The sequence below is a fragment of the Natator depressus genome, chromosome 7 (genome assembly GCF_965152275.1).
Source record: "Natator depressus isolate rNatDep1 chromosome 7, rNatDep2.hap1, whole genome shotgun sequence".
NCBI classification, from domain to species: Eukaryota; Metazoa; Chordata; order Testudines; family Cheloniidae; genus Natator; species Natator depressus.
Genome location: NC_134240.1, coordinates 6,536,952 through 6,552,567, shown reverse-complemented (window position 1 = coordinate 6,552,567; position 15,616 = coordinate 6,536,952). Strand labels below are relative to the sequence as shown.

Below are 15,616 nucleotides of genomic sequence, written 5' to 3'. Positions count from 1 at the left end.
GAGACAGAGATCCGCTCTAGAAAGATTCAGCCTTTAGGGGTCACCCCAACACTCGGGTGCCCACTCCTTTAAGGGGTACAAACCCAAAGGGTTTATGAAATTTGCCCCCTCCCTCAATGGGGAGGGAGATATGCACAACTTCTTCTCTCCCGTCCCCCCGCCCCCCAGTTAGAAATTACATAAACGGGGTTACATTATAAACAAGCAATACATTTATTAACTACAGAAGATAAATGTTAAGTGAATATAAAAGATGGCAGACAGAACAAAGCAGATTACTGACCTAATAAAGCAAAATACGCAAGCTAAGCTCAATATACTTAAGAAACACGTTACGAAATGTAAATTCTCACCCTAAATGTTATTTTAGGCAGGTTGCAAAGTTTCTGTGGTTCAGAGTTCCAGTGATATTGCTTTTCAGACTGGACCCCTGTCTCAGTCTGGAATCCCCCCCTACAGGAGGTTTTAGCAGTCTTTCTTTTAGGGCAGACAGGCCATGGAGAGGAGGAGTCCGGTTTGCCTTCCTCCCCCACCCTTAAATAGGATTTACATAAGGCGGGAATCCTTTATTTCTCAAACTTGACTCCCCTTTCCTTCCAGTGGAAAGTTACAAGAAGTCCTAGGTAATGTTTTAGTATCAGGTAACAAGATCACCTGACTCTGTAGTATCACAGCATCCATGAGTCAGTGGCAGTATGGAGTGTCCACAGGAAGGCCAAACCTTTCACAGTCCATTGTCCTCACTGATGGGCCATCCGCCCTGTCTGGCTTTTCCAGTGTTGTACCTGAAGTGTTAGAAGTGGGCGTCACCCAGAGTAGCATAGTTGAAATACAGATGCATAGTCAATATTCCTAACTTCAGATACAGAAATGATACATGCATACAAATTGCATAATCATATTCAGTAAATTATAACCTTTCCAATGATATCTTACAAGACCCATCTTACATAAAGTACATCTCAGTTATGGCATATTCATATCATAAGCATATTTCCATAAAGAATATGTAGTGAAACATCACAGTGGTGGTATTATTACTTCTTTGGGAGGAAAGAAAAGGAGTGATGTGATTGGATTCTGTCAAAAAGAAATTTACTGTAGTTTGTGAGAGGCTGATGATTGGCTTCATTCCTTTTCTTGTATATAACTAACAGTTGTTAAAATAAGGTGGGCTTTGCAAAAGCGCTCAGCATTGATCTAACTCTACTCGCATTAAAGCCAAAGAGTTTTGCTGTTGACTTCAATGAGAACAAAGTTAGGCCAGTGCTGAATGCTTCTGAAAATGCCAAGAGTGAGCTGGATTCTATTCCTGTTCTTGCGTCACTTTCAGAACTCTGAACTCGTTTCTAAAATAAGCCCATATTCTTCCCTAACTCGCACCTCTGCTACTCTATTAAACATCTGACTTGTAACTTAACTGCATATTTCGTGCACCTCCGATTGGTTAGCATAGTGGCTGATGATGCACAAAAAGGAAAGAGCTCAGCTTAACTTTCAAATCTCAGAATGAGTTTACTAAGCGGAGAGTTAGGAAAAAAAAATCTGTTTATAAACTCTGTAAATTTGGTCTGTAACAAACATGTACCCTACAATGCCATTTTTACAGAGTAAATTGTCAGGGTACAACCATACATTGGTGAACAAAAGAAATAGGTGAATAGTGTGAATAAGATACGACTATTTGAGACTTAACTCCATGCGGACCTTCTTGAAGAAAATGCCAGGAGTGTCTACTTGGATAATACCTAAATTGACCAAATTGAAAAGTACTGTGCCACAAAATTGCTAATGGAAGTGTTGCACTTAATTGTGTATTAATGTACTATTTCTAGGTTAGGCTATTTCTAACTATATGCCATATATGAGCAATTCTTGTTCAAGCCTGGCCATGAATCGGGTGTCTTTTCTGGAGACAGAACAGGTTGTTTCTGTCTGTCTGTTTGCTTGTCTTGTTGCCGTCAGCAGGCCTGCAGAGCTTGCCCTGTCTTTCGTTTATCTGGTGACTTAAATGACAGATGCAAAAGAGACAAAATAGACTTCCCAAATTATCTAATGACCTGAGAGAAGAGGGTGACCTTTAAACAACATTATTTTCCCCTGATTGTTGAAAATTTTCCCAGGGGCCACCTCCTTCTCCAAATGCCAAAAAACCTTCTGGGATGCCTCCAGAACACACACTAGAATGATGCTGCTGCTTCTAAGCAGTCTCCGAAAGATATCTCATAAAACTCTAGCCATAAAACTTAGCTTTTTTATCTTTTCAATCTGATGCTACTGTTCATGCATCTTGCATCATAATTTTTGCTACAGACTGTTTGTTTGACAAGGTGCAAACACCCTTTGTATAACTATGGAGGAAAAATGTACAGCAACCGTGTTGTGAAACTTAATATCCAGTCTGAGTACGCAAGTCTCTAATTAGGTGTCAGCTATGCGGTTTTAAATGAAGCCTGAGCGCAGCCTCTTCTTAGAAGGCAGTGAGTATAAAGATATTTTCCTGCAAATTATATAGTTTTAAGAAACACTGGTGTATGTCCCTGTGCTCTGTTGGATTCTAAACAGCAACCAACAGGAGTGGGTGAGGAGATTACGAAAATTACAGCTGTCAATGGGAGGTGAGGGTGTTCAGCACCTTTGAAAATCAACCTCTAAATGATCTGATGTTGACTGATTAGGTGCAATAATTGCATTACAATGCTAGAGAATTGTTTTCTTCTAACAAGAAGGTAATTGAGGTGACTGACTATGGGTTCCTTGAAGTCTTATGCTTAGATTACAATAAGTAAGATTCTGATTAATTTAGCAGCAGGGTGTCAAAGGCTTTTAACAACTTAACATGAGGCTATGATAGAATGATAAGGAGATAAACAGCCTCTGAATCTCATATTAACAATTTGGCCAGGCTATCCTTTAGGTTTATGTTGAATCGTTGTCAGCACGGTTGTTTGATAGGCAATATAATGGCGATATCAATTTCTCTTTAAAGTGGACACTGTTCTATTACTGAATTCAGAACCATGGTAGGCAGATTCGCGTTCTAGTATCCGTTTTCAGTACCCCTTCTTATGAGAAGCTGATGGTGCAAATTGCAGTGCTGATGCAGTCTCTTTTTATGGCTGCAGGAGAAAAGGTAACTATGGAGGAAAAATGTGGTTAGATTGTGAATGTAAGGTCACTAGCTACCTTCATACAACAGGGAGCACTTTTGCCAAACATCATAAAAATTCATGAACCATAAAATGCACACGAGGAGTCCATAACCACCCAGCCTTTCCTTCGGTGCCTTCTTGTTGCAGCATTAGCAATTCTGAGCAAGTCTCACAGCAGGGCATAGCACAAATTAATTAGCTAAATTACTATCTAATGGCAGTAACATTTGATTCTGCTAAATATTTCAGGTTTCAGAGTAACAGCCGTGTTAGTCTGTATTCGCAAAAAGAAAAGGAGTACTTGTGGCACCTTACAGACTAACCAATTTATTTGAGCATGAGCTTTCGTGAGCTACAGCTCACTTAAATATGGCAGCCAGGTTAACGTATTTAAATATGATTGGCTCCTGTTTTCAAGCTGAACATCTCTCTCCGGCCAGGGTAGCCGACAAAGCTTCGTGTGTTTAATTAGTTCTGCCATTAGCCATGTTCTAATTTGCCATTAGCACTGATGAAGTGGACCATGATCCTCCGAGTCTTCTCTCAGCAAAGACCATCGTACTCTAAAGATGATGAAATGGAATTTAAAGAAAGGTCCTGGGCTGTGCACATAATTAAATCCCATTAATAACAAAGGACCTAATTACTATTTCAGATTCATCAGCAGAACATTACGGTGACAGGTTCCTGGCTGGGAAGGTGTTGGGGGTGATCTCTAACATACATGCTACAAATTAGTCATGCATTTGTGTCTAGGCCATATCCGATCTCAGAATGGAAGACACTGGTTATTTTTAGCGTGTCCTTCCTGAAACAGGGAATAGAATTTGCTTGGCCTTTTTTTTTTTTTTTTTCCTGTTGAGAAGAAACCCTTCTGGCTTTGTTGTAAGTGTGGTTTGTAATCATTGTACACATCCCAGATGGTTCATGAAAACTCTTTGAAATGCCATCTGCCAGGCGTGTGTCCAGCCGGCAAGCCTGTCATTCTGCTACAAGAAAGGAGGAGGCGGGGTTTCCCTTCCCTCTTTCTTCCTGAATCACAGTCAGTAACACTTGCTCAGATTCAAGGCAGGATGGATCGCAGCACAAGCATCTGAGAACAATCTTTGTGCTAGACAATAACATGCAAAGTTGTTGGTTGGTTTTTTTTTTTTAAACCTTCCCCCAGATAGGACACCCTAACGTGTGTTGTTTTATTTCCTTACGTTCGTTATTGGAGACTGATGCGAGGTGACAAATGTTATCTAGCTGATGTAATGTTTTCCTTTTTACGCTACGGCTCAGCGTTTCTAATGCATTCAGTGTGTGTCACAGACAGTCCTGCTGATAACAAGCCCATCTGCGATTTTTTTTTTTTGACTTGAACATTTTCAGGAAATTAAGAACACTGAAATGAAACACACAGATCCATCCAAATGGCTCAGAGGAATTATGGCAAAAATATAATTGTCATGTAAAAAAGCCAGCCAGTACAATAAACCACTAGCTGCAGTTTTGCCATCATAAAAAACAGAAGAAGGGAAAGAAAATGGTTAATAAATAGTCTCTGCAGGAAGGTAGGAATAAAGAAATTATGGGAAGGTTTGAAATGAATCCTGAAGTTCCCTGATCTTCATTTTATTAAATAATTTATTCTCCTTCTTATCTGTCTGTTTGTGTTTAATATGTAAGTTACACGATAAATCATGTCCTATGCATTGTATTCCTGAGTGTCCGATGGCTCCGGGTGACGTTTACACTGGATGAGGAAAGACATTGGGTCTAATTCTCAGTTACATTTTAGCCCCTTTACACTGCTCCAGCAAAGTAAAGTAAAAGGCGATGGAAACAGGTCATTAGAAATACCCAGTGTGTAAGCTGGTTTCCAGTAGGTCTGTGCCATCCGTCTCCCCTTCTGTCTATCATAGCCCCTACTTTAGGTGTGCCGGGGGGAAGTAGGGTATGGCTGGGCGCATGCTATGTTCTGACTATTCTTAGCTGGCAGATGGTCTGTAAGGAGGGGGTCGTTGCAGCTAGAGCATCAGCAAGAGTGGCCTGGACAGCCCAAGAATACAAGGAGTGCAAAGGTGATGTAAAGTCAACATTGCTTCCCATCCTCTTTCCCCCCTGCTTTCTCAGGAGTGACCTCTTGAACCATATTTCAAATGAATGGCGTCTAAACCGACTTTCCCCCTTCCCTGGCACTCGAGAAAACATCTGCCAAGCTGTCGATGGGACAGGAACGTTATGCCCGAACAGCTTCTATGGGCTTCAGTCTCCCCTGTAAATTCCCAAGAGCCCCCACCTCTTTCCATATTCAGTCATGGAATTCAGGCTTTTCATGGAGGGCTGAGGCAGATGCCTGCGCTGGGGAGGTTCTCCCTGTGGGAAGGAAGAGTGCTCCAATAATGAGCAGTCATGCTTGGTGCTACGGCTTTCTGCTGCTTTCAGGTTCTTCCTGAACCAGCAGATTGATTGTGGCCAAAAATGTCCACACCCCTCCAAGCATCTTACACTATACTTTCTTCTGAGGTGGAATGTGTTTTAATATCTGTGAATGTGTCGTCATATTTATTGTTAGACTGACAGAATGCGCGCATCCTGTGGCCTCAGGAGTCACTTAAAGAAAATAAATACTATTGAACATAAAACCAATCAGTATCAATTAAATGAACTGTGCCCTGTGATCTAAAACACAATGGAATATGCCACCACAATGAAAAGTTGTGAAAAGACTCATCTTACACCACACTCGCTGAACTTAAGCTGATGGGGAGAACAGAATGGGGAGAACAGAACAGATGATGCACCAGTGAGGGAGCCCTGTTTCCAGTCTTCTCATATTCATACCAAAGGGCTATGTCCCAGTTGCTCTGTCTCTGGGATGGTGCATTGAGAAACAGGCAACCTCAGAAATAGTAGCCAGACCCCAAATCATACTGATTTTTATTGTAGATTGAAGTCAATACCTTGAATTGCATCCACAAGCAAATTGGGAGCTGGAGTAGTCTCTGGGGGATCAGTAGGTGACAATTGTGAAGTCATGGGCCACCGTGTTCTACACTAGCTGAAGCTTCTGAGATGCCGGTCACAGATAAGGTCTTCAAGGAGTTACTACAATAATCTAATCTGGAGGTCACATCAACATGAATGTGGGGAGATCCAGTTCAGTGAGGAAGGGTTATATTATTCTATATCTAATATAAGTGATAAGGGCTTATCTGGCTAGCACCATTATCTGGAACTCCAGGAGCAGCCAGGAATCCTAGAGAATCACAAGGTTATGAGGAGGGCAGGTAGAAAAACAGGAAAATTTGTCTCCATTTTCCACTGAAATATTTCCAGGTTCGGGGTGTGTGTGTGTGTGTTTGGTTTTTGCCAACTCCAACTATGAGCCTCAATGGCAAATTATGGATATGCCCCTTGACAGAGAAAGCAATACCGCTCCCTGTCAACTACCATGACTGCCATTTTGTGTAGATTGAACTCATTCAGTCATGGACAGGCACACAGATGGTTGGGTGCTGTATTCCTGTTTCTGTTTCAATATATTCATGCTTATGTTCTACATAGCCTTTGTGATACAGAGATGGTGCAGAAGGGGCAAGGAGCTGTTTACCCAGAGAACCTTAACACACACATGTATTTTCAAACATTTTTTGAATGTTTAAACTTGTAATCTTTCCGTTACTAGAACAAATTGTGGATACAATTTAAAAAAATCATTCTAGTTTTTAGAGATGATACAAGTTTGAGATAATTCTCTGTACTTAAAATAAGGGATACTCAGTAATATTTCTTGAACTGCAGTGAAGTTTTTAGGTGAACCTACTGTACCAGAAGTGTGTGTGTGTGTGTATCTGTGTGTGTGAGAGAGAGAGAGATTGAGATTTAACATATTTGTGTAACAACTGTGCCCCACAACACTTTCTAGTGCTAAGTAAAAAGTAATAGCAAAAGTAGGGAGAAATTAACAGGTACGTGCAAGGGAGAAAAGATATCTTGAGCTGAGATGTGAAAGGAGAGAGTTTTGATGCATTGGAGACATATAAATAGAAGCTGCAAAGAAGCCTCCTTATCTAGAAACATACTTTGTGTAGCATAAGGAATTTTCTTGCTGGTAACTCAAACGAGAGTCAGTAAAATAAGGTGTTAAACTATCAGCAGGCACAATTGTTGGTATGCTCCCAACACCAAATTCTGGCAGATGTCTTTTCTGCATACGCCACAAGAGATCATTTGGCATAGCCCAGCGAATACAGGAGGGTAAAACAATTGGTTATACATGTCTGCGAAGGACAGAATTACTGCACCTATTCAGTATTTATGTTGGGCTGTAAATTCTAGAATTTGCACTCACTGACTCTCAAGGTTTCTTTCCACATAGCTCACATGGGAGAATTAATTTCCTGATACTGTTATTTCCCTGGAAGATGTTTGAATGTCCCATTTAATTCCTGATAATATTGATGTTGCACTAACTTGTAGTTTTCTCCATTTAGGCACAACCCGTCCTCCGCGAGAAGGAGAAGTGCCTGGTGTGGACTATAACTTTCTGACTGTGCAGGAGTTTCTGGACCTTGAGCAGCGTGGAACTCTTCTTGAAGTAGGAACATATGAAGGTATGGCATAGTGGGGAACTGGTTCAGTAACATAAGCTGAAGGAGACACTTACATAGTCGCTATAAAGATGTTTAGGCCAGTGACTTTATCAGCTTTTTAGGCTTTGTCTTCACTAAGGAAAAGATGGTCTGTTCTTAACTCTAGTTAGCTAACTCAAGATAAAATCCCAGTGAAGACAAGGCAGTACACAGTTTTCACACAAATTAGCAAGTCAAGTTAGGCTATGAGGGAAGCCTAATTTTTAACTTGACCTGCTAAATTGTGTGAAAACTACAAAACTGTGCTAGGATTTTGTCTCCAATTGGTTAACTTGCGTTCACACACCTTTTATCCTAGTGAAGACACAGTCCATTTTCTTTGCATTAGTGACCAACCCTCATACACTTGCTTTGAAATATAGAGAATTCCTACGTCACTGTGGTATTAAGTTGTTCTTCCAGCTGGTAGTCCAGTTACCTACCTTACAAAATTACATTGGTAGCCATCCTCTTGTAGCGTTTGAAGTGCCTGCTGAGCCACCCAATAGCATTTTCATCACGAAGGCCACCATGAAATCTAGTCGCTTGACACTGTCAACAACATGCACCATTGACTGACGAAGGCCACAGTGACAGTGGGTCGGTGTGCAGACCCCGTGTGTAGAGGTTGGCTGCACATATTCCTTGGCCAGTTTGGAATCTGTTCAGCAGGGCAAATCCTGGCAATCGAGCTGTCAGATCAGTGACAAGGAAACCATTCCAGATGTTTTTATCTGACCACTCAACATGCCATAGGGTTGCTGCTGACTGATTCCAATCTGGCAGTTGAGACCACAATGGATGCCTTGACGTAGGTTGTGCTTTGGGGTGACAGAAAATGTCTGTGAATAGTCGGAGACCTGAACTGGCACATAGGTTTTCCATCAGTCTAGCAGCACACTCTTTGCAATGAATGTGGCGGGGCCGAGGGGAAACTATGTTGCTCAGAACTGGTAGCCATGGGATAGGAGTGGGGCGCAGGGTGCCTGTGATGATATTCCTAGTTGAGTTCAGTTTGATGTCAGCCAATTTAGCGTCAGGCGAATGACACCACGCACGGGCACAGGATTTCTCTGAGGAATAGCACATGTACGAAGCCAGTGTACGAAGTGTCTGTGCCTACACCCCATGTTGAGCTGGCTCATTTGCTGATTAGATTATTCCTGGTCCTGACTTTGGCAGCAGTCTTTTCTAGATAGTTGTGGAAAGTCAAAAAGAGGTCCGTTGTGACCCCAAGGTAGACCAGTTTTGCCTCGTGTTTGTCATTTTCCATTGAGGAAGACACTTGCACTTTGGAGTTGGAAGACGCTTAAAACTGTCTTAGTCACACTTGGTTCCAAAGAGGATGGCTCTAGACTGTTCTCAATGGTAGCAGATGACAGAACGAGGAGTAATGGTCTCAAGTTGCAATGGGGGAGGTTTAGATTGGATATTAGGAAAAACTTTTTCACTAAGAGGGTGGTGAAACACTGGAATGCGTTACCTAGGGAGGTGGTAGAATCTCCTTCCTTAGAGGTTTTTAAGGTCAGGCTTGACAAAGCCCTGGCTGGGATGATTTAACTGGGAATTGGTCCTGCTTCGAGCAGGGGGTTGGACTAGATGACCTTCTGGGGTCCCTTCCAACCCTGATATTCTATGATTGGTTGGAGGTGCAAACTGCTACAGTAAACTGCCATCTTGGCCAGGTCGGTGTTCAAGATGTTCTCCAATTTGGTGAAAGAGCACAACTGGGCACTGCAGCAGACATCATCCGCATAGGTAGACTTGCATGACTGAGTCAGTTACAGGTCATTTGTATACAGATTGAACAGGGTGAGCAGAAGCACGGAGCTTTGGAGTAAGCCGCTTGATTGAACAAATGCATCGAGAAGACAATTTCCCATACATACCTGAACATGCCTATCACAAAGTAGAAGTTCACAAGTAAACATTCAACCCATGCTAAGGGAGCTCTTGACAATTTTACCAGAAGACCGGTGTGCCATATTGTATCGTAGGCTGCTGTCAGGTCCAAGAAAACAGCTCCTGTCTTCAAGTTTTGTTGCAGCCTGTTTTCTGTATATGTAACAAGGGCTAGGACTTGATCTCATGTGCTTTGACTATTCTGGAAGCCAGCTTGGTCAACACTGAGAGCTGTCTCCACCTCTGGAGATATACACTGGAGGATAAGCTGCTCCAGACTTTGAAGAAGATAGATAGCAGAGAGATTGGTTGGTAGCTTGCAACATTGTGTGGGACCTTTCCAGGTTTTAGAAGGGCGATCACTTTTGACATCCTCCAGATCCTTGGCAGGTTACCTTCATTAACAACCCGTATCAGGAATTTGGATAGCCATTGACAGGCATTGGTTCCAAAGTGTTTCAGGAACTCTGGTGAAATATTGTTGTATCTTGTCACCATTCCAGGTTTGATGTTGCTAAGTACAGTGTCTAATTCAGTGCTTGTGAATGTTCCTATACACTGATGAAGTGGATTACATCATCTAAATTGCCGCCATTCATCGTGACTCTGCTGTTTTACAAGCTTATTCAGGGGAACTTTTGTAGTCTGAAGCAAGTGGCTAGCCACTTGGTTTGGGGTGACAGGAGGACAGGGCAGCACTGGTGGGGGTTGTGCTGTGCCAAGTCAACACAGAAGGTTCCAGGATTTCTGGCGGGAATGGGTGAAATTCATATTCCCTGTTGTTTTCTCCCATCTTGCTTGTCTCGTAGCAGCTAAGGACTCTATTAAGTGGTCAGCAATATCTGGCTCTCCAGACTGTTCATACCACTTCAATAGTTTTGAACATTTAGTATCTAAACAAGGAATCTAGACAGGGCTATTGCCTCACAGAATGGACACACACAGCCTTGAAGATGGCTCCACAGAAAAGGTTGTAGGCTTTGTTGATTAGAATGGAACGCCAGGGGATGGTAACAATACTTCATTCTAGAGTTTCACTGAACTTCTCCCAGTTAGGTTTCCTGAAAGTTCGTCTTTTCTTTAAGCTTCTAACAATAGGCAGCCAAAGGCTGACATGGACACATGATGGTCTATGTTGACTCTCTGGAAAGTTGTGCAGGAGCACCCACAATGCTGGTTGGGGTGACTGTCTAGTGATGTCACCCAGCATAGGTCAGGTGAGTAATCACATGACCATCTAGCCGAGTGAAATGTACCCTGTTGTTCTGGGTCATGGATGAAAATAAGGTCATTGTTTAACGCCCACTCCACCAGTCATTTGCAGTCTGGTTCTGAGTAACCCCAGTCAGTATAGTGGCTGTTGAAATCGCCCACATTGGTAGCCATGAGAACACGCTGAGAATGAAACCATATGAGAAAATGAAATACTAATGGAAGATGACCAGAAAAGTTTACACACCACTGCCTCATTTTCCTAATGTCCTCTAGCCTCGTTCCTCCTTTCCGTTCATTTCTCTTCCTCCTGCTGTCTCCCTTTTTCTCTTTTCCTCACACTTGTGCATCCTTCATCATCCAGCCCCTGTTTGTTTCGCTCTCTGCCCCTGTCCATTTAAAGACTTGTTCCTTTTCAGGGTGGTTTTCTGGAATTGATTTTATTTCCCTTCCCCAAGGAGACGTCACCCTCTCTCCAGGTCCTTTGACTAGACAAAAAAGCTGCTAAAGAGTGATTTGAGGTGCTCCCAATCCCCTGGAGTTTGAGAGTATTATTTCCAGAGTATTGGTCCACCCGGAGTTCTGTCCCACTCTTATATGTGCTGTCATAAAGCCACCGATGCACCTTACCAAACCCTTGTTTGTCAGTTTCCTTCCCCTCTCATCTCCATTTATGTGTGGCTCTCCCATCAAGTTCTCCATCAGGAACATATCTGATTATGCTCCTGAGGGTGATTTTCTACAATGGAACATAGTAGGGGAAGTTGTGTGGTTCCCCTGATCCTGTACTGACTTTCACTCTCAGAGTCCTGGGACTTAACTTTTACGAGACAATAGCAGTGAGGGGGAAAGTCTTCCAGATTCTCCTTGTGTATGTGCTGTCTACAATATAAACATGATTCAATCCTAGAGAAATTCACAAATAAAAAAATGAGAGCCATTGTTTTGGCATCATGACCTTGGAATTGTGTGTAAATAACTTCCGTTTTCCGGCCATAAGTTAGTGTTCTAAACACTGGGCCTGATCCTCATGTCCACTGCCATGCCTTTGCACCACTCTGGCCGCATAACAGGGCCTTGAAGGGGGCACGAGTTATATTTATAATTTCTGTAGTGCACCCCTTTACACTGACAGAGCCGTGCAAAGGGGCCTTGGGATAAATGAGATGCATGCCGTTATTTTTAGAGCAGTGCTTCATCACCTTACAACACTGATGAAGGTGATGCATCATCAAAGAAACTAAAGCAAGAACAACAAGGAGATAAAACCACGCTCAAGCTACATTGCCATCTGCTGGGCGGATCAACACTGCCAGATGGATCCTGATATAAGTAGAGAAGTGGGTGAAGACATGCTTATTTTGCAGCCCTTAAGGAACTAATACAAAACATGTGCAAAAGAAATCCAAAGTACAGCTAATTATCTGCTTAAAGATGGCCTGCAATGCGGGGTTTTTTGCATCTTTTTTGCTTCATGATGTATAATAAAGTCCTGAATTTTTTTTTAAACCCAATCTTTTTATACTCCTTTGTAGCGTCAACTTTAAACATTACACTTGAATCCTCACCTACAGCTGCACCAGGCGGAATGATTGCAGTGTCAAATCTTTATGGGTTTAGCATTGCATGACGTTACTAATTTTATAGTTTGGCTTCGCTCTTCCGCTGCTATGAGTAGATTAGCATCACTGCTAATGTTCCAATAGCAAAACTACCCTGAAATGAGCGTTTTTTTTCTTTTCCTGTGTCTGTCTATAACACTCAATTAGTTTTCCTTGTCATAATGCTCAAAATAGATCAGCTGAACTGCGTCCCTATCACATCCCAGTCCTCTTTTGACCTTTCCACTTTGAAAGGGAAAATGAGTACCTGGCTCTTGGGACAGTCTGGAAATTAGTTTTCAGTTAATGGTGTGTTCAACTGGGGCAGTTTAAATAAGGCCATTTCACAGTACACATGTTTATGAAACTGATTAAACATAATTATTTATATTTCAGATTTTTTTCCAGTTCGAAAGAATATTGCTCTTGATTTAATCATTTTCTGATGATACAGGGAAATTTAATATTGGTGGGTATAGTAGAGGCAAGTGAAATTTTGGCTTCTCATTTTCAGGAGTTTGAACAGCCTCATCTCCCATTGATATCAACTGGATTTTCTGGTGCTTGGCACACGTGGAAATCCATTGTACTCTCCAAAGGAAAATCCATGAGACTAAAGAAATAATTATGATAATAGCCATGTATATGTGTGGATCTTGATACATACAATTTCATTGTAACATGCAATAAATAACAGTCCAGGGAATGACTTTTCCGGCTTTGGGTGAATTGTTTAAGGGTTGTTTGTTGTTGTTGTTGTTAAACATACCTTACATTAGGTTTGACCGGTGTTGATCTTGATTATGATCCAGTCAGTGAAGTAATTAAAAGTCAACATTGTGATCGTAACAGAGTCTGTTAAAAGAAATAGAGAAGACAAAGTTAAACCCTTCTGATACCTGGGTTATTCGTCCAGCTTTTCAGTCTAAGCCAACTTTATTCTTCCTTTGCCTTTACTCCTCTTTACCTGCCCCAGTCCCGATTTGTATATATTATCAGTGTGGAGGTTAGAATTCTCCTGAAACTGCCACTAATGTTGTACTGTAAACTGGGTTCATAGAACTCAACTGCAATAATTTCTGCTACTCCCGATGTAGCCATTTGGCTCGATCAACTTCAGATGAAATTGTACTTGCTGCTCTACACAAGCCATACGAAAGAAGAAGGTAGAACTCAACAAAGTGAGAGTCTCACATATGTCTACTGGAGACCAACATAGCTATCACCTTGATGCTCTTCCTCGTCTTACAATAATAAGAATGCATTGCTCTAGATAGTTTTCAGACGGGAAAAAGAGACTGAGCTCCTGCCCTGGGGAGTTTATAATCTAATTAGACAACCTAAACATAATGGAAGGGGGAATGGTATGCAATGAAGAGCTGTGTGATTGAAGTTCAATTAGCATGTTACCTCCGTGATTTTGTTGGGTTTGATTAGAACCATAGAATATCAGGGTTGGAAGGGACCTCAGGATGTCATCTAGTCCAACCCCCTGCTCACACTCCACTCCAGGCAGGGTTTACAGGACTTTTTGAAGAAGCACACAAAGGTAGAAACATTCTAAATTAGTAAAAACGCTGTGTCTACTTGTGTTATGCATTTCCAGGTTATGTTTTGGTAGTTTCTCTGGTAGTTGAATCAAAGTACCGTCTAGGAAGTATAGAGAGTGTTTTGACATTAGAAAGTGAGTTTGCCTTTTGAGGGTTTATCAAGGCACATTGTGATGTGTTTATTGCTGGATACCACTGCAAATCCCAATTTTACTTTTACATGCACATTATGCCTCCGCCCTGCTACATCTCAGGGGTCTTTATTTCAGAAATTGATGAGAAACCACTGCCACCCTCACTCCCCTTTGCTAAGTAGCACTTGGAAAGTAGACAGTGAGGGCAAGGCCAAAAGAAGCAGTGAAGCCTTGTGAAAATTGACATTTTAAAAGCTCTCTTGCACTTAGCTTATTGAGGGAAAGGGTGGCGGGAAAGGAGGATTATAAAACAGTCCATGGGAGTGATCAGAGGAAGAGGAACACACAGGATATTGACTCCATCGTGGATACTGTGGATTCTGCTTTAAAAAGAGAAAAGAATTGAAATTGGAGCCACAAAAGGCTGGGAGATTGGATTGGGAAACATTGTATCAGGTGCTCCAAAACTTTGATTGAAAACTGTTGCTGATTGAATTTCCTAGAGTGCAGGGCAATGGATGCAACCTGTTATGAGAGTGTTCTGTTGGTATATATGTAAATAGTCAAGAGATAATTGTCAGTAGATAGCACTCAAGCATATGTAGCCTAGCTCCTGAGTTAGGACCAATATAGCTTGTGGTTGTGTCCTGCAAATAGTTTCCTCTTTGAAGGCAGAGTGGATATGGCAGTTACTTCCAAATGGCTCGGGGAAGGGGGCGGGGGGATGGTAAGTAAAACATCCAATACCATCAGACGCACTTTAAAATGGTGAGAGTTGGTAGCACTGCTTTGATACTGGGAGATTCTATGGTGTGTGCATGCTGGGTGGAATGGTGATCAAACGTAATGCCATCACCCCATGGGGATACGTTTAGCATGGCCCACCCCTCAGAAAGGAAAAGTCCATTTAGAGCATGCCTCATCTGAGCCCCTGTGGCAAATAGAACACAGTGATGATTGCAGTAGCAGGTTTTTGACTGATCCTGCCCTGCCCTGCATTCAGTTTGTAGAGCTCCTACTGATGCCATGGAAGTAATGCTATAGGTTACTCATTGCTTTTGCATATGAGTTGCAGCAGGAAGAGATCATGGCTCTCCCAGGTGCCATGAGTATCATGCGGGAATCTTGTTCAGTGGTTAGAACAGGATATTGAGTCACTGCTTCTTCCCCTGGCTTGCTATGTGGATTTGAGTAAGTCAGATAACTGCTCTGTGCCTCGGTTTACTGATCTGGAGAAGAGAATAGTAACACCTATCGTAATCACCATTAAAAACTCAACCGATACCGCAATGTGTCTACAGTTATTTTCTGTGACAAATACAGAGGTAAATCTGTGGTATCTCAGATTATAATGATTATCATCATTCCTTTGACCAAAGGCAGACTTCGGGTCGGCACCCCATTTGAAGTAGGTGCTGTACAAACACACAGGGTGATGAAATACAG

The 15,616-nt window shown here is 42.0% G+C and overlaps 1 protein-coding gene across 34 annotated transcripts in view; it reads left to right on the top strand.

The window, feature by feature from the left end:
* MAGI1 (membrane associated guanylate kinase, WW and PDZ domain containing 1) overlaps positions 1–15,616 on the top strand; it is a 485,483-nt gene that overhangs the window by 360,842 nt on the left and 109,025 nt on the right. For all 34 annotated transcript variants that reach the window (XM_074957428.1, XM_074957408.1, XM_074957403.1 and 31 more), the window contains one exon: positions 7,634–7,753. In XM_074957428.1, coding sequence (XP_074813529.1) covers positions 7,634–7,753 — 120 coding nt within the window. The remainder of the gene's footprint in view (positions 1–7,633; positions 7,754–15,616) is intronic.